Source organism: Staurois parvus, unplaced genomic scaffold (genome assembly GCF_062004578.1).
Source record: "Staurois parvus isolate SC_StPar_1 unplaced genomic scaffold, SC_StPar_1.0 ptg000183l, whole genome shotgun sequence".
NCBI lineage: Eukaryota > Metazoa > Chordata > Amphibia > Anura > Ranidae > Staurois > Staurois parvus.
The window spans coordinates 9,786,613-9,805,599 of record NW_028317979.1 but is presented as its reverse complement, the minus strand read 5'-3'; the positions used below and the strand labels follow the sequence as shown (position 1 = coordinate 9,805,599).

Genomic DNA, 18,987 nt, shown 5'->3' with positions numbered 1-18,987 from the left:
CCTCCTCTAGTGACCCCCCTGCTCCCGCCAGCTGCCGTAACCCCCTCAACCTCATACCTGTGCCCCTTCTCCCCGCATCCATCCCCCCTCTCTCGGCTGCACTCCTGAACGCCCGCTCGGTCTGCAACAAACTTACTGCCATCCATGACCTCTTTATCTCCCACTCCCTTAACCTCCTAGCCATCACCGAAACCTGGGTACAGGCCACTGACTCCACCTCCCCTGCGGCACTCTCCTATGGAGGTCAAGTCTGGTCCCATTCACCAAGACTGAGCGGTCACAAAGGTGGTGGGGTCGGCCTGCTCCTATCACCGCTGAGCACCTTCCAGGTCCTCCCTAACCCTCCCTCCCTAACCTTCTCCTCCTTCGAGGCTCACTGTATCCGGCTCTTCACCCCCGCCCCCCTAAGGATCGCAGTGATCTACAGGCCTCCCGGATCCATACCCCGCTTCCTGGATGACTTCGCCGCCTGGCTTCCCTTCTTCCTCTCCTCTGAGCTACCAACCATCATCCTTGGGGACTTCAATATCCCCATCAACGACAACAGCCCGGCTACTTCCCAACTCCTCCACCTAACCTCCTCCTTCGCGCTCACACAGCACACTCAATCCTCCACCCACATCATTGGGAACACCCTGGACCTCGTCTTCTCCCACCTCTGTACCCTCAACCAGTTCTCTAACACCCCCTTCCCTCTCTCCGACCACCACCTCCTCACGTTCTCCATCTCCCCTTCCCCTAGCTCCCCCCCCCCCAGAGTGCCAAACCATCACCAGCCGCAACCTCCGCAACCTGAACCCGGCCCCCCTCCACTCAGCTGCCGACCGCCTACACGACAGCATCCTTCCACTGTCATGTTCTGACCTAGCCACTAACACTTACAACGACTCACTATCAGCTACCCTAGACTCTCTGGCACCCCTAACCACACGCTACATCAAACCCAGACCGCTCCAACCATGGCAGAACGACCACACTAAATGCCTCAAACGCCGCAGTCGCACGCTAGAGAGACTATGGCGCAAAACCAGGTCCCCCGTTCATTCTCCCTCTACAAATCTGCCTTCCTCACTTACACCTCCTCCCTCCACGCCGCCAAGCAGGCTTACATCGTAAACCTGATCAACACCCTCTCCTCCTGCCCTCGCCGACTCTTCTCCACCTTCAACTCCCTACTCTCCCCCCCCCCTCCTCCACTCAGTACCTCACTCACCACCCACGAAATTGCCACTCATTTCCACAACAAGATTGATGCAATCCGTCAGGACATAGTCAACTCGCAATCTACCTCCCCACCTAGCCCCCCCCCCCTATCTCCCCCTCATCTCTTCCCTCCTCTGACCTCGCAACCGCACTGCCCCCCTCCACACCCAAGACCCCGCTTACCGTAACCCCCCCAGCTCTGCACTCCTTCAGCCCCGCTACCACTGAGGAAGTCACCAGGGTCTTCTCAGAAGCCCGCCTCACTACCTGCCCCCTGGACCCTATCCCCTCTCGACTCCTCCAGTCACCCCCCTCTTCCCTCATCTGCTCCCTCACCCACATCTTCAATCTCTCCCTCTCTACTGGTGTATTCCCCTCCCCCCTAAAGCATGCGCACATCACCCCCATACTCAAAAAGCCCTCCCTGGACCCCTCTGACCCAAACAACCTCAGACCCATCTCCCTGCTGCCACTCACTTCCAAACTCCTGGAGCGCTTAGTCTACGACCGCCTAAGCGCCCACCTAACTGACAACAACCTCCTTGATCCACTACAGTCCGGCTTCCGTCCCCTACACTCCACCGAAACCGCCCTCCTCAAAATCACCAACGACCTACTAACCGCCAAATCCAAAGGCGACTACTCTGTCCTCCTCCTCCTGGACCTCTCCGCGGCCTTCGACACAGTTGACCACCCCCTCCTCCTTAATAAACTACTCTCCCTTGACATCAGAGACACCGCTCTCTCCTGGTTCTCCTCTTACCTATCCCGACGCTCCTTCAGCGTTTCCTACAATGGTGCCACCTCCCCTTCCCTCCCCCTCTCTGTTGGGGTCCCCCAGGGCTCTGTCCTTGGACCCCTTCTCTTCTCCATCTACACCTCCTCCCTTGGCAAACTCATACACTCCCACGGCTTCAACTACCACCTCTACGCTGATGACACTCAAATTTACCTCTCCACCCCCCACCTCACCCCCACATTCTCCGCCCGCATCACTCACCTCCTAAACGACATCTCTGACTGGATGTCGCTCCATTTCCTCAAGCTCAACCTCTCCAAAACCGAGCTTCTCGTCTTCCCTCCTGCCCGCGCCCCCCCCCCCCATCCTATCCATCACTACTAACATCACCACCATCAATCCCGCCCCGCAAGCCAAAGTCCTTGGAGTCATTCTGGACTCTAACCTCTCCTTCCAACCTCATGTCAAATCACTTACAAACACATGCAGGCTCCACCTCCGGAACATCGCCAAAATACGCACCTTCCTTACCCCAGACACCACTAAACTACTCGTACACTCCCTGATTATCTCACGCCTTGACTACTGCAACTCCCTCCTCACCGGCCTACCCCAGTGCAGGCTCTCCCCGCTTCAGACCATCCTGAACTCAGCGGCCAGACTCATCCACCTCACCACCCGCTCCACCTCTGCCACCCCCCTCTGCCTATCCCTCCACTGGCTCCCTATCGCCCAACGCATCAAATTCAAACTACTCACTCTGACCTACAAAGCCCTTCACAACACTGCCCCTAACTACCTCACCAACCTGATTCCCAAGTACCACCCTACCCGTACCCTTCGCTCTTCACAGGACCTCCTATCTTGCTCCCTGGTCTCCTCCTCACACGCACGTCTGCAAGACTTCTCCAGGTCCTCCCCCATCCTCTGGAACTCACTACCCCAATCCATCAGACTGTCACCTTCCCTCCTCACCTTCAGGCGCTCCCTGAAAACCCACCTCTTCAGGGAAGCCTACCCCACCCTCACCTAACTGCTGCTCTCCTTCATTCCTCCTACCACTCCATCCCCCACAGCCACTTCCTCCTGTACCACTACCCCCTCCCTCCTAGATTGTAAGCTCGAAAGAGTAGGGCCCTATAACCCCTCGTGTGCTGCTTGTAGGTGCTGTAATGTTTCATGTATTGTCCACCCCTCTATTGTACAGTGCTGAGCAAACCCTTTGGCGCTATATAAACTAGATGTAATAATAATAATAATGTGCATGGGAGCCTCGGCTGTCCCTGGTCTCTCTTTGCTGCCTGAGACACAGCAGCGGGAACCATTGGCTCCCACTGCTGTCAATTACAGCCAATCACAGTCAATCTCCTTATATTTACCTGAGACCTAGATCGATCCAGTGATGTGCATGAGAGCTGCGGCTCTCCCAGGTCTCTCTCTCACCAGCTGGAGCCATTGGCTCCTGCTGTTGTCAACCATAGCAAGTAAGCCAATAAAGAGAAAGTGGGGGGCAGGGCCACGCCGTACTCTGTGTAAGAATGGACAGTACCCATTACCAGGAGCAAGCCTGCTTGAGTCCCCTCATAGCAAAAGGCTTGCTATGGGGGCACTCGGCAGGGGGGAGAAGACCACCGGCAGACAAAATATAAAGAAGAGGATCAGGACTGTTCTGTGCAAGACCATTGCATAAAGCAGGTAAGTATGCTTTTTTTTCTTTCAAATTACAACCTTTAGAATCACTTTAATGTTACTAAGGGGTTACTTCCCCACAATTCACAACCACCAATCAGAATCGAACTTTCAGGACATGTCTAATGCTGATTGGTGTTTGAGGAGAGGCAGAACCTGTTCTCAGTAAGAACAAATTGATAAATAAAGCCCGTACTATTCTAGGGTAATATCTGATGAGCTTTTCCTTTCAGTCATTGAGAATCACCTTGTAGAAATTTCTTGCAAAGGTGAACTCTCCATCATCTCAGGATGGCTGCTAAGAAGAAACCCTCAGATCACATTATTTAGTGTTTTCACACAGCAAGATACCAGAACTCCTCTGGGTCATTTCCACTTCTTTGGTTTGCCTTTTCTTCTTGTGCTGTACGATACTAGTGGCCAAGCCTTGTGTACATAGGGCAGTCACCAGAATACCATGGAAGACTAGAGACTTCTACATCAGCTCTGAAAAGAGCATTCTATTTATAGATCATATGTGCTGTTCAAAGGGAAGAAAGGCTGAAAGGAAATGGTCCCAGATTTTTTGGCATGAAGCATTTTTCTTGTTTTCTTCCCAGGCTGTGCATGCTCCCAAATACTATGTCACTCTCTCCAGGGACAAGATTAGATGGAGCGGAAAGTTGCTATGGGAATTTCAGAGCTATTTCATGTCAGGATGTAAAAAAAGCTTGTTTCAATTACAAAAAAAAAAAAAACGCAAGGCACACAGGATCTACTAATATGTGATTGGGAATCTTATTCAATTATAGTAACACGTGCTACTAATAATAGTATTATTTAGGATATGTATTAATAGTATTATTTAGGACTATACACGAAATACTGAAAAGGATGAATGAAATTGTAAATTGCTGTGCACGTGTACAGCCTGATAATAATTCTATATATATTTATTTAAGTAGTAGACACTATGGACAAACCCTGAGCAGAAGATACAGATAAAGCAGGAGAAGAGAACTATTATGTTCCGGCTTATTTGATGCAGTTTTCAGCATAGGATTTCCGGTGATGAGGGGACAATATGTAGGGATACTGTACCACAAATGCAACATGAGAAACATGCACAGATATAAAATTTAGTGTTAACCAAAAACGTATTTAAACCAAGATAAAATTATCCTCATGTTAAAAGAAAAGTCAAGTAACAAGAGAAGAATTAAAAAAAAAAAAGTAAAAAAAAAATGCCACATGTTGCAAGCTGATGTCAGATGAACAATTCTGCCACTAGAAACAAAATGCCCAGTGGCAGGAGTGCTAAGAGGGACTGTCTGTTCATAATAAATTGCTCCCTCTGCAGCCAGGGGCAGCGAAATGTTGCTCTGATTCTGGCCCAAATGTTGCTGAATCTCCATTGCCAGTGATGGCAACGCCATCTTACTGCATCAGATATACAGGTGGTGATACCACAGGGACAAATCGGCAGTCTCTTAACAATCCTGCAGCTGGTGATTGCAACAAAGGTGTCAGCAGCAAAGAAGAAAAACTCCCCCATCTGACATCAACCTTACCGAAAAAATAGATGGTGATTAACATAACGGATGTCTCAAGATGGAAACAGTATGTATGGGATATGGAATAATTTTAGTATACTATAGATATCACAGGTCTCAGATTTCATCTTACTTTTAGTATCTGTAATAAAAAATATTTTAAGTGGTTGTAAAGTCTGAAGGTTTTTTTACCTTCATGCATTCTATGCATGAAGGTAAAAGACATTCATTGTTCTGCTCCCCCCAATACTCATTCGAGTCACCTCTTGATCCAGCAATGTGCACAGGAGCCTCGGCTGTCCCAGGTCTCTTTCTCCTCATTGGCTGAGACACTGCAGTGGAAGCCAATCACAGCCAGTGAGCCAATGAGGAGAGAGCGGGAGGAGGGCGCCAGCTGCGGCTCCATGCACCAGTTCCCCCATAGCAAGCGGTTTGCTATTGGGGGCACTGGTCAAGGGAGAGGAGCTAGGAGTGCTGGCGGGTACCAGAAAAGAGGAGGGGCTGCTCTGTGCAAAACCACTGCACAGAGCAGGTAAGTATAACATGTATGTTATTTAAAAACAAATATCAAACACTTAATATCACTTTAATTTTACGTTTAAGCTCACATTAGTGTGTGTGTATACGTACACACATATCTATATTACACATACATACGCACAGATGTAGTTTAGTTCAGGTACAATAGGAGCTAATGTTCTTCAAGCCTTCAATGAAGAGCCCCAAGAACATGATAACTTCTACATTTACTGCCCACATTTAGGATATACAGTCTGTTATACAGTATCTCCATAACAGTATTTATGTCCACTGGTGTTGGTCTGAAAATAAATATATATATATATATTTGTATTTATCATGTGTGGATCAAGCTAAGACACTAAGAAATATGATTAGGGGTTTAGAAACTAAAAACTCTGGATATGGGGTATAAATGGTAATATTGCATATGGAAGACAGTAAAAAATAACAAAAAACACAACAGGTAAATATATACCACAATAATAGGTTTCTAGTGTGTGTCACTTTAGCATCTTTTCTCAAAAAAGGGTAAAATGTCCCTATGTAATTACAAAGTATGACTAGGATTGGGGGCTTACCATTGAGATATGTATAAGGGACAGGGAAAGCCTCAAACTTGAACCATCCAACTATACAGAGAATGGATAGCGAACGTTGGTAGACTTACAAAGACTCTGCTATGGATAATTTCTCAACAGAAACCGTGAATATTTCTTTGAAGATTAATATCTGTTCTGACCTTATGACACAGTTAACACTAATGAATAGATTACTCAACTCGGAGTCATTCATACTAGGTGAACACTGATGAAATGAATCCATATATCAATTTTTACCAAGTATCCAAGTGAGCGTTTGGCTCTATATCAAACTGAAAGGGAAGTTTGCTATTTAACCTGACCTAACAACTATGGATCAATTCAAATAAGTCCCATCTGTGCATGTAGCAGGCTGTAATGTATATTTCTACAGTTCACAATACTGTTTGTAAGGTATAGCAGAGAATCAGCTGATCACAGCCTTTAACACGCTCCACCCTGCTGTCCAGTGATATATGACGATGGAAATGTTATCACTCTTATATATGATCCAAAACATACTACAATGGACACTCAAAATATGTGCAGGATGCCTGGAAAGTCTTTTTTCAAAGTATAGCAAAAAACAAAAAAAAAAGAAGAAAAAGCATGTAATTGGGTATTACGAATGCAATTCCAAAAGTTCATCCTATAAAGTTTTTATAAATGTCACCCTATACCAAAACAATTTCCACTCTCATCAATGCTCACTATTTCTACAAAAAAAGCAGCCTGAAAACCAATGAACTCTGTGCAATCAATTAGAAGCATTCATCACCATTCTTCACAATCCAGCACTTACCTTGATCCCAATAACGGATTTGCGCTGGTAGAAGCAGCATAGGGCAGCTGTGACAGTCTCAAAGACATTACAGAAGCAATCCCTGGACATTGTGAAATCTTTCCTAAGGCTCTCATTAAATACTATGGAGACTGTAGAAAGCACTGATGTTTCCTCGGCACAATGTCACTGCTGTGCTGCCTTTAGCGAGCGTCTTCTAGCTTGACATTTGTCTTGGCTTATTTGCTCAGATGGAGCAGTGTCTATGAACTCAGTGCTTTCTGGCATGTGAACACACAGCCTGCCATGTACAGAGTGCTAGAATTCTCATGTGATTCCTCTTACTCACCAATGAAATTCAAACCATCTGAGAAGCCTCCACCAGCTCAGCTCCCCAGGGTGTTCAATACTGTACACAACCCATTAGACATTCTCATGCTGGACCATTGCATACCTAAGGCACCATGCCTAGATCATTTCTCTGTCATCAGGAGCAGCAGTGATTTTGCCAGCAAGCAGTCAGTGCCTGTAAAGGGATGCCCTTACCTAAACTGAATTTTGACCCACAATTCACAAGGTCAGTAGAGGAAGGCTGCAACTACCTACAACATTATATAAGCAGAGATCTCTTATATAGGGTGCCTCTGCAGTAGCAATAGAGGAGTACCACCTCCTGTCAATTAGAGGAGCACACTTCTCAAAGTTTACTTTTAATTAGGACGACAAACAGGTCAATGTGTGGTGTCCGATTTGGGTAACTCATGTGATCTTGCTGTGGTTTTCAATAATAGTTAGATTCTGTTTAACTAGCTGGTCAGATCACAAACTATAAACTGGCATCTGAGCAAAGTGATAGACACTCGTAAAGAGGAACTGTAGAATGTATAAGGTTATTTATAACTAGAAATGTGAAAGATCGGCCAATTATTAAAAATGTCTGCATTGTAAGTTCATGTTTGAAAACAAGTAAATAGTTTGCAGATGTAAAAACCGAGATCAGACGTGGTAATTACACACACCGGTTTGGCTATCTGCTTATGCCTTGTGACCATCTTATTCTACATGACAGCATCTGTCTGATTGAAGACAACAGACTTACTGCAGGATCTAGTCAATAAAAAGCCTATAATGAAATCATGTAATCGTAAACTGGTCATACATGGATTGAATTTCACAAGATTTCTGTAAAACTGTCCAAATTCATTCTGTGGGTGGCCTTGTTGGCACCATCTAGCTCAACAAAGGTTGCTTTTTTAATGAGCTTTTGTGGAAGGACTCGGGTGGAAAATTTGGGCTAAAGAACGCATGCATTCAATAAAACATAGGCACTGTTCAAGTATTCTGACATCCGCAGGTGCTGGCTATTAGAATACAATTGCCGGCACTGCGGATTCGTCCATTCATGATGTTTAGCATGGATAGGAGAAGTGTGTGACTTCTCCACTGACACAGAGGAAGAGACATCTTAACATGTATGTTTTGACTGTAGGTCTCATTAAGAAATCAGAAGCAATTTTTAAATTAGTTGCAAGAAAAATTGGGATGATTTAAACATGTATTTATTATATAGAAAAATGAAAAATACTGACAAAGGATGTTAAATCTTTAACTGTAGTCTGTGGGTGCCACATTGGGGTAACTTGTTTAGACACACTTTGGGTATGTGACAGTGGACACGTAACATGTGGCTGTAGGAAATGCACATAAAAGTGGGCAATATTCTCCATTAGAAGGAACACAATAGGAACTATTCTTATAACAATTTTTTTTGCTTAAATATTGGGATTTGATGCCGTTAATATTTTGTCTAACTGATTTGTGAATTTTAGTTTAAGGTCTACCTTAGGGAGAAAATTCAGCAAGAGAAGTAATGACAGCACGTGGGCACACAATGATTTACAGATGTACGTATTTAGTATATTTAAAATGAAAATTTCTATGAAGGATGTAAAGTCTTAAACAATACTCTGTAAATGGCAAATTAGGGTAACCAGTTTCAACACACCTTGGGTATGTAGCAGAATATTATGGAATTAGTGTGAAATAACAGGATTTTTATGTTAAATTAGGATTGGGGTTGTGGAAAGATGGGTCAGTGGATGTTTGTATGTGCAAGAAGCTGGAATAATAATTTTAACAAAACATGATTTTAATAGATATAAGGGACACTCTAATAATTAGAGCAGCTGACCTCTCTAATCCTGAACCTATTTTCCAGACTTTCAATATTCCATAATAAAACCATTTGTTACTATGTTCCCACTTTGTAAGTAACCAAATGGTGGTATGATAACATCCCCCATGAAAGACAGGGCAGATTATGAAAGGCAATGTGTATATCCTCTGCTGGCCTACTACTGGTGCTGTCAAACCCTTCTTTCTTACTACACATATATCAGGACCTATCCATCTTGTCACATACCTCTGTTAGAGAAAGTTTCATGATGGAATGTGTAGCAGCTGTTGATTGTAAAGCACCCCTAAATGGAGGATCATCTCTCCTAAACTTAATGAGATAACACGAAGGAAAACATGAAGGAATAATTTGACTGGCATGACCATCTAGCAGTTCTCAATGGAACCTACAGAAAGTTTACATCTGAAATCAGAGCGCAAATTCTTATTCTGCAATTTGCCCAAGGTCAGGTTTCCATCACTGCAGCTTATTGGGACACTACCCCAAGATCACCTGTTCTACACAAAATACTTTTTTGCTTAGGAGTCATTCCAATGGCCGATAGTGGTCGTATACTACTAAGAATCAGCATATTTCTGCAATGGGCAGCATGATTGTTTGCGATCAGCTGCGACTAACAGCTGTACAATTCAATGACAGGCTGACAAGTGCTATAGCTGCCTGCTTTGGTGTGATGATATGCGGTGATGCACAATGTGCTGCATTAAAATGGAGACATGCTTCATCTTTACACATTGCACACCACAACACATGTATGGTATGAATAGGGTATATATTAAACAAATATTTTCTATGTGCCTTTGCATTAAGCCTACATTGGTCAATGCTGATCAATAAAGCTCAGTGTAGCTGGTGTGAATGAGGTCTAAATAAATTACAAATCATTATGTATATGGCCATTTTAAATATACATATATACCTTTAAAGGATGGTTACAATGTATTTGAGGTATTTTAGAAAAATAAAACTCACATATGATTTTAGACACACATCCATGCTATAAGGGGTACATAATATGAAAAGTTAAGAACTTGACTTACAAAACCAGTTCTTGTAAACCTTTGCTATTTTCTAAGTAACAACCCAAGAAATCAGTTTTAAACAGGGTAGTTGGAGTTCTAACTAGTGGGCGACCTTACAATAATGTGCGATATCATGTCTCTGGGAATTAGCACCAGCCCTCGAACAGCAGATCCACCTGGACACAAGCTGGAGAATTAGAGGACCTGTCACCATCCCGATAACACATTGGTTTACATTGTAAACACTCAAGAAAGTGTCCAGTGCTCATTTTCAGAAAGTAATAAAGCCAGAGGATCAGAATGCCAATGAAGTAACTTACTTTATTATAAAAAGAAGTCTATATTTTTTTTCCTCTCTGTACAGGTCACTGTAAAGTGTATCTAAAGCCAGAAGGGAACTTTAGCACACCTCTCAGGTTTATATTGTAGTCTCTATCCCCATTGGGAGATTCAATCTCACTATTTGTGCTGCTGATCATTGTCACTGGGACTTAAAATGTAGGAAAAACTATAAATTTTGAGTTTTCACTGGGTTAGAAATAGTGGGGCAACCTTTCAAAAGGGGCACTTATTCCAGAGAGGTCTTCTCTCACTTTGAGGGATCTACTCTAACTTCTCTGAGTGTCTCAAGACAGAAAAGGAAGAAAAATCTCACACTTCTAAATAGGAAAAAACAAAAACACAAAAAAAAACCACACACACATGCTTTTTTCAGACCTTGACGTGATGGACTGGAGGTAAATTGAATGGATGCACATCCATTTACATCCTGTTGCCTACAGACTAACATAGGCTTGTTAAGCTCAGTGAGATAAAACCTGAACAGACATGGGTGTCGGAAAAGTGACATCAGTTTCATTCTGTTCTGAATCAGCAGGGAATCTGTTCATGGAACCCCTGCTGATTAGAACAAATGCCCCCATATGAAAGATCCCTTAAAGTAGAACTAAAACTTTGTTTTAATTTATTTTGGATAGCGTAAGCAATGGTTATAACCCTTGTCAGGTTTTTTTTTTTTTTTTTTACATCTGTGTCTTATAGGGGACACTTCCTTTCCTACCCATTGTCCAAAACATAAAGTAAGAGAAAATACCTCCAAAGTGATTGAATCCCTGGTTGTTATCAGAACTAGTGTCTCCACTGGAAGATTTCCCCTCTATTCCTGTTGTGGTGACCATCCACAATTTGGAATTCTCTTTCACTTTCGGTTAATAAAAGTGAATGGCACAAATAGAAAGGGTGAATCCTAAAGCTCCATGCACACGGGGCGTTTTAATAACGCTGGTAATGTTAGCTGTTTAAAGTCACATTAAAAACGTAAGTTTTTCAGCATTTTTTTTTTTAGAGTTTTTGCATTAGCGTTTAGTGGCATTTTGCCGTGGTTTTTTTTGCAAAAAAAGTCCAAAAACGCTGGTTTGCCACGACTTGCCGCGTTAGAGCGTTTTTACAGCTAAAAAACTCCTCTAGAAACCCATTAGTTCTGGGTTTTTTCCCAGCCAAAAAAACACCCCTGGCAAAAATCGCTGATTACAGTCTATGTGTGCACGAACGCATAGGAGTTTACTGGCTGCAGGAAAAAAATGTAAAAAGCCAAAAACAGCAGCTGTAAAAATATCCAGTGTACATGAGGACTAATAATGAGGCCACAGACAACAATGAAAATCTACATGACATCTAACATCTTTCCATACTGTTTAAAACTAAATGAAAGTTTTGCCTTTAGTTTCACTGCAGTGCACATACAGGAGGGTAGACTAGCTGCTGGGAGGACTTAGGAAAAAGGCTGAATGACACCAGGTGGCCACACCATGAAGATCGCTGAACACAACATTTTAGGTAAGTACATCTTATTAGAGGAAGGTTCTCCAAGGGCATAAAAGATAAGTGCACTGAAAGAACATGTACACTTGAATGTATTTGTTGGAATAGTTCACGTGTGACATTTCTTGAAGTTTTCCCTTGGCAATCTTAGAGTGCCGATTTTCTTTCTCAATCCAAATGTATAGAGTGTTTTCTATTTACTGTCATCATAGAGGCAGGAGACCTCAAGTGTTCTCTTGGCTGGCAGAGGAACTGCAATGTTCTCACTCATCAGCCTCTCTCTCCCCAGTTTATTCCTCTCATGTGCAGAAAACATATTATGAGAGAAAATAATGTTTACTGATTAAAAAGGGAGAAAGCCATAATCACCATCAATGAGTGAGTTGATGCGGCTGAAAATGAAGTGTCATGGGACTATGTTTTCATGGATGTCATTTCTAAGGATATCATTAGTCTGGGAAACGTTGAACAACAGCCTGCCCGCTGCCAGAATGATACATGGAAACTTGTATCTGCATGAAATCCATGTGAACAAGAGTCACGGTGATGAGTAAAGTATGAAACGGCAACACAAACAGCTACACGGGCTCTAGTTACAAATAAACTGGGATCATTAGCTTATAGAAAATTCTTGTTTACCACAACCGCAGTGCAGGGGAGCCAAGACTCTCACTTTGTATACACTATAGATGGATTCATTATGGTAAAAAGTTTATATTATAATCACAGGGTTACAGAGCACTCAAGGATGAATGGGGCCCTCCTTAGGCATTTGGGTTTTTTAGGACCACTGATGAAATGGTGGATCGCTGTCTATGCCACATACCTTTTTTTTTTTAGCAGCCATGGAGTTCAATCCTGGCCTTGAGATAAACTAATTTTTTTTTTAATTCCTGACCATCTTTATTCTCATTTTGATCTCCAGTTGGCCATATTCTGATATTCTAGACCAGCCAATTTACATCAGTGTGTGTGCTCCCTCGGTCAACAGAAATTGACTGTTTAACGGACTTCTGTCACAGGTACACATTGGAATTCCTCCATCCACGTTGTTTTTTTGGAGGAATATATGGGGTGAACAAAAAAATCCCCCTGCTTAATCCCCCTTTTGGAAATGTTATCTAGTAGGGACTTTAGGTGTAAAGCAGACAGGCAGTACTTGACCAGTAGATACTAGTGTAAAAAGCAACACCAGTCTACAGAGCCTATAGTCTGCTTGATGAAAGCTATAAGGCATGTGCAAACACCACAAGCTTCAGACCAATAATGGAAGAGTCCAAAAGTTACTAAATATTCATATAATGCTATAATAAAGCAGCCAATGTGTTTCAGAGTTAGCATAATTCTGCACCATGTGATTCCCTTACAAGCAGTATGCTCAGTATTCATCTGGCATCTGCTTCCCTAAGTCCTTTCAAACACTTACAAATATCACCGAGCACTGATGAAGGGGGAGTGTGTTTGCCCTGAAATGTGTTGGATGTTTTATGATCATTTTATTAGGAATTAATGAACTTTGTACTTTTGCACCATTGGTCTGACACTTGCAGTGTCTGTACATGCCTTTTGCATGTGAGCAACAAAAGAATTTATTACGGTCTTGTTCTGGTCTATGTTCTGGAATGAATAAGCTTTAAAGTCCCAGCTTCTCTTTGATATTTTTTTTTGTCTAATTAAAATTAGAGTCAGCCCTCCTGTTATGATCTGCATTCGTTTCTCTCAGACTGGAGCTGAATACTTGTACATGTGAGGTCCTATTAAGCACCCCCTGGTACTCAGTGTATGAGAAGCATGTTTCTCTAAAATGAAAATTGGTTGTATCCAATTTGACACTCCTTATCTAATTCCTTAAGGGAGTGTGCCCTCCCTGCTTTTGAGAAGACAAAAAATCTAAGAGATGCTAGGGCTTTATACATAAGCGTTACTGTAAAGGGAGAACCATGATTGCCTGTTAAAGACATACTCTAGGGAAAGCTTTTGTCATTATTATTATTGTTAAAGAAAATTTTAGAATCTCTGTACAATTTTAATGCTATGCTCTCACCTACTTTCCATATATCAGAACAGGAAGTGACGGGAACCTTCAAAATGAGAACACCAACAGCAATTAAAACAATTTATTTTAGTGGAAGGATGGAGGGTTAGAACTTGCTTGTTTTTTGTGTGACCAATAGAAAGATTTGTTATTACTTCCTGCCCAAGTAGTGGGTGTCAGACAGAATAGGAACTGAATGGTAGTCTCCTGACCAGAGGCGCAAAAAGAAATCAAAATCTGGTAGGTGCTAACTCTTCCTCAATGTATAAATAACAAAGTAAGTTTTCTCCAGCAACGGCTTTAAAGTTGTAAACCCTTCCATATACCCAGTGAAGTGACTGACCTCAGCTGATACACGGAGATTAAACAAATCCAACTACATAAGTTGTACCTGTCTGTCTACCTGCAGCCATCTCTCCTCTACATCTGTTCAAAGTGCTGAATTTATAAAGATTTTCAGAGTTTAGAAAAAAAGGAGTGGAGAGCTGAAATTACACACTGCGGAGCTCAGTGAAGGGAGCTCTGAGAAATGACTGGGGGGGGAAGAGACACACCCCCCTCCACACAGCTCACAGGAACAAAGTTGAAGCTGTCAATTGGCTGAAGGTCCCTCCCCTGTCACCATTTTGCTTTTGGTGTCAGTAAAACATGTCAGAAGTGATTCATACTGATAGCAGGGGAATGAAGCAGCAGACAGAAATGACACTTCATGCTCTTAATTGAGACAAGTACACACTATAGAGCGATATGTTTTGTTCACATTTCATGTCTGAGGTTTACAACCACTTTATCTTAAAGCAGGAACTCTGGAAAACGTAACATTATTCTCCTAAGTGGGCCACACCAACACTGCAAGCATTATCTGGTGCTTTAGTCTAGTGGATGGTAAAAGCAATTTTACTCACCCGATCTTCTGCTCTCCCCATGCTCTGGTGGTGGACTGTCCCTTGGTGTCCTCATGTCCAATGCTATGGACCTTAGACAGCTGAAGCATTGAGGAAAGAGGCTGCAGGCACTAGCCTAGCAGCACAGAACAGTCTGCAGGAGCAGAAGATGGGGTAAGTAAATCTACTTTTCCATGCCCCTTAGACCTAAAGGAGCAGCTAATCCTTTCATTGCAAGTGCAGCTTCACTGCAAGGGAGAATTTTCAGCTTTAACTTCCAAATAATGCCCAGGGGCATTTTGTTTCTGAGCTAGGTGTAGAGAATCTTGCCCAATACAAATGGCCTCAATATTGTCTCAAAAGATCTTACCATTCATGTACACCTATGAGCATGGATGGGGCCTGGGAAGCAGCAATTCATTTACTGTATATCAGAAAAGAGGAGCTGTACAGCTACCGGTCCTATGGATGTATGGACTCCCAAGATCTCACCCTGGAAATAAGAAACCTTCACTCACACAGCAATAGAGAGTAAGGTCTCCAATCTCCTATAAAAAAAAAATCAGGTCTGTGCAATACAAGATCACTATATGCTAGGGGATTAGGGCAAATCATGTTTGCATCTGTCATCAAGCATCACAGAGCACTATATGCCCAGCTATGACATCATTAAATCTAAAATGTTGGTATGTCTGCATTTTAAATACTACTTATCAGTAACTATTAAGAAGAGGTATTTTACACTTGGCCAAAACGTTAAATCCATATAATGTCCATGGACCCAAACTTTCCAGGGACAACCCTCAAAACCTGTGAATTTTGCTGGAAATCAGGGATAGAAGGAAATTATATAAGTAACAGTACGTATGTGTGTGGGATTGAACCCTACGTGGCTTTGCTGTGCTGCTTACTGTATATAACTGTAGATCCTGCAAATAAAAGTCACTGGCACACCAACTACCAGCAAAATGTGACAGGTGCAGACTGTACTCTACAATAAAGGGTAAAGGGGGACCAAGACTGCAGTATTGAAATCAACACAATTTATGGGTTATTCACCAAAAGATTATCACTCTCTGTGAACTGAAACACTGTCTGGCTTAAAAGTGCTGGAGGTTTATGTTGTCTTTTAGATTTCTACTGAATACGTTTATTTCTACGCTAGCAATACAAATGTGTTCCAGGTGCTGGAATGCTCTGTTTTTTTTTTACAGCCAACCACTGACACTATTCTGGTAGAGGGATTATTTTTTCAGCTTTTCACTGACCAAAAACACCAGGGAGGGGTTATGTTTTGCAGCCTACCACTGACCACTAATGCTGAGATGGGGAAAGGGGGTAACTATTACTACCCATGATGCCAGTGCTAGGGCTTAGTTTACTCCTACACTACAAGCCATACATGAAGAAGAAACATCCACTTTACTGGCCACACTTCTAGGTTTTCTGCAACAACTATTTTTGAACTCATGTTATTTTCTTCACCTTTAATGAATCAGCTCCATTATATTTCAATACACAACTCATTTTAATTTTATCAACTTTATACATCACATTTGAAAAGACAAGATCAGGTGCAGGTACTCACATTGCCTCTCCAATTCTGCAGAGCCCTGGGGTTTGTGTATCGCGCAGGACTCAAGACTCAGAAGTGGGTCATACAGGCCAGTGTATAATCAAAAATTATCTTCCCCTACCCCATGCCCTTCAGAGCTCCTTGCCACTACCCTCCTGGAACAGAGCTCCCCCCACTCCACCACAGTACAATCCTCTCCCCCAACTCCTCCCTTCCTCTTGAGTACAGAGCCTTCCCTTCACCCCAAGTTCACAGTTCCCCGCCCTGGGGACTGGGTCACTCTAAAAGGTGCATTTTCTTTTTCTGAAGCCAGTCTGCGATGGATTTGCTTTGATGTTTAGGGTCATTGTCCTGCTGCATGATCCAACTTCTACTAAGCTTCAGTTGGTGAACAGCTACCCTGACATTATCCTGTAGGATATTTTGATAAACTTAGGAATTCATTTTCCCCTCAGTGATGACAAGTGGTCCCAGCCTTGAGGCAGCAACGCAAGTCTAAGTCATGGCATTCCTTCCACCATAGTTCATCATTGGCATGATGTTTTTATGTTGGTAAGCTGTGCCCTTTTTGCGCCATACACCGTGCTTAGTATTCTTTCCGAACAATTCAACTTTTGTTTTGTCAGTCCCTAAACCATTTTCCCAGTAGCATTGCAGTTTGCACAAGGTGCTGTTTGGCAAACGTCAGGTGTGCAACAATGTTTTTGGTGGAAAGCAGCAGCTTCCTCCATTGTGTTATGCCATGACCACCATTCCTGTTCATATACCCTCCTAAATTGTAAGCCAGGTGGAAGTGCTAACCATTTAGCCACTGTGCTGCCCATTTTAAAATTATTAAAATGGAAGACCTTCGAATGTAAGCTCCAAGGAGCAGGGCCCTCAAATCCCTCTTGTATTGAACTGTATTGTAACTGTATTGTCTCCTGTTATATTGTAAAGCGCTGAGCAAACTGTTGGTGCTGTATAAATCCTGTATAATAATAATAATAGTAATATACGTATGGTAGACTCATGACGGATGTTTGCTAGTTCCAGTGAAGTCTTCAAGCCTTTAGCAGTTACTCGTGGGTTCTTCTTTACCTCACTGAGGATTCTGCCTTGGGAGACATCTTGACTGGGCCCCCACTTCTAGGAAGAGTAGCCACAGTACTAAACTGTCTCCATTTATAGACTATTATAAATGTTGACTGATGGATGACTGGATGGATGAACACTTTGAGATTGCTTTGTATCCTTTTCCAGCCTTAAGCGGATCAACTACTCTTGATCAAATGTCTTCAGTGAGCTCCTTTTTGCAAGGCATGGTTCACATCAACTGATGCTTCTTATGAACAGCAATCCTAACATGTCTTTTATCAATCAAAGTAGCTCAAAACCACACTCTCAAACTCATTTCTTTAATTGGACTCTAGGTGTGCTACTGATACTACAAACTCCAATTAGCTTTAGTTGAAGTAATTAGTCTATGGGTTTGCTTACTTTTTTCCTCCAGCGCTGTGAATGTTTAATGGGTGAGTTCAATAAAGACACAGGAAATTAGAATTGTTTCTGTGTTATCAGCTTAACGTGGAACTTCACTCTCTCAATCAACATTCACGATTTTAAAACCTTATACTGCTATCATTAGTAAATAGGTATATTGTATTTATTGTTTTAAACAGTTTTTTTTACATTTCTTTAGTTACTTCCTAGTTTCCATGCCTAGGCAAATGATGTTACCAATCCCAGGAGTCTTCAGGAGGGGAGGATGGGTTTTCTCAGCTAAGCACACCCTCCTGCCTGCATGCCTGAACTAAGGACACATGGATTCCAGGAAGTAATTGCTACACGAGTCATTTGTCCTTACTCAAGATGGCCACAGCCAGAAATTGTAGGGGGTGGTTTTCTAAGTGATTTCTCAGCAAAATAAAGCATAGTGACATGGATGGAGGGGAAGTTTGCTTTGAATATTAAAAATGAATTAAATAGCGATTTTTGGATCATAGTGCTCAGATACAGTGTAGTTCTGCTTTAACCACATTGTGTTTGTCTATTGTAGTACCTGAGGATCAGATCAATAATTAATTCTAAGGAGGTCACATATTATTTGCCACTGTAGATGTGCTTATGTTTAGGAACATATCCATGCATTAATCTGTATGTAGTTGTAGAAAAACAGGCTAAACAGTTCCGGGAACACACAAAATTCCTGTTTGCATAAATGCTGCTAGACTGCAGGCATCTTGACACAGCTGAATGGCTAGGTGTGAATTCAGATAAAGCAAAGTACTACATCCTTCCAGATGCATTTAGAAAAAAGGTCCAAAAGGCATGTATTTTGCTCCTGTGACAACTGTGTAACAGGCTATTTTATTTACATTGATTCATGAGTTATTACAATGACCTTGTTACGGAGTCTATATTAGGTG

At 42.5% G+C, this 18,987-nt stretch overlaps 1 protein-coding gene across 2 annotated transcripts in view; it reads right to left on the bottom strand.

The window, feature by feature from the left end:
• BCAR3 (BCAR3 adaptor protein, NSP family member) overlaps positions 1 to 18,987 on the bottom strand; it is a 176,220-nt gene that overhangs the window by 74,214 nt on the left and 83,019 nt on the right. The window contains exon 1 of one of the 2 annotated variants that reach the window (XM_089677302.1): positions 7,066 to 7,343. The exons of the other annotated variant lie outside the window; for it this stretch is intronic. Coding sequence (XP_089533428.1) covers positions 7,066 to 7,155 — 90 coding nt within the window. The 5' untranslated portion in view covers positions 7,156 to 7,343. Of the gene's footprint in view, positions 1 to 7,065; positions 7,344 to 18,987 lie in introns of those variants that run through there. 2 annotated transcript variants of the gene reach the window in all.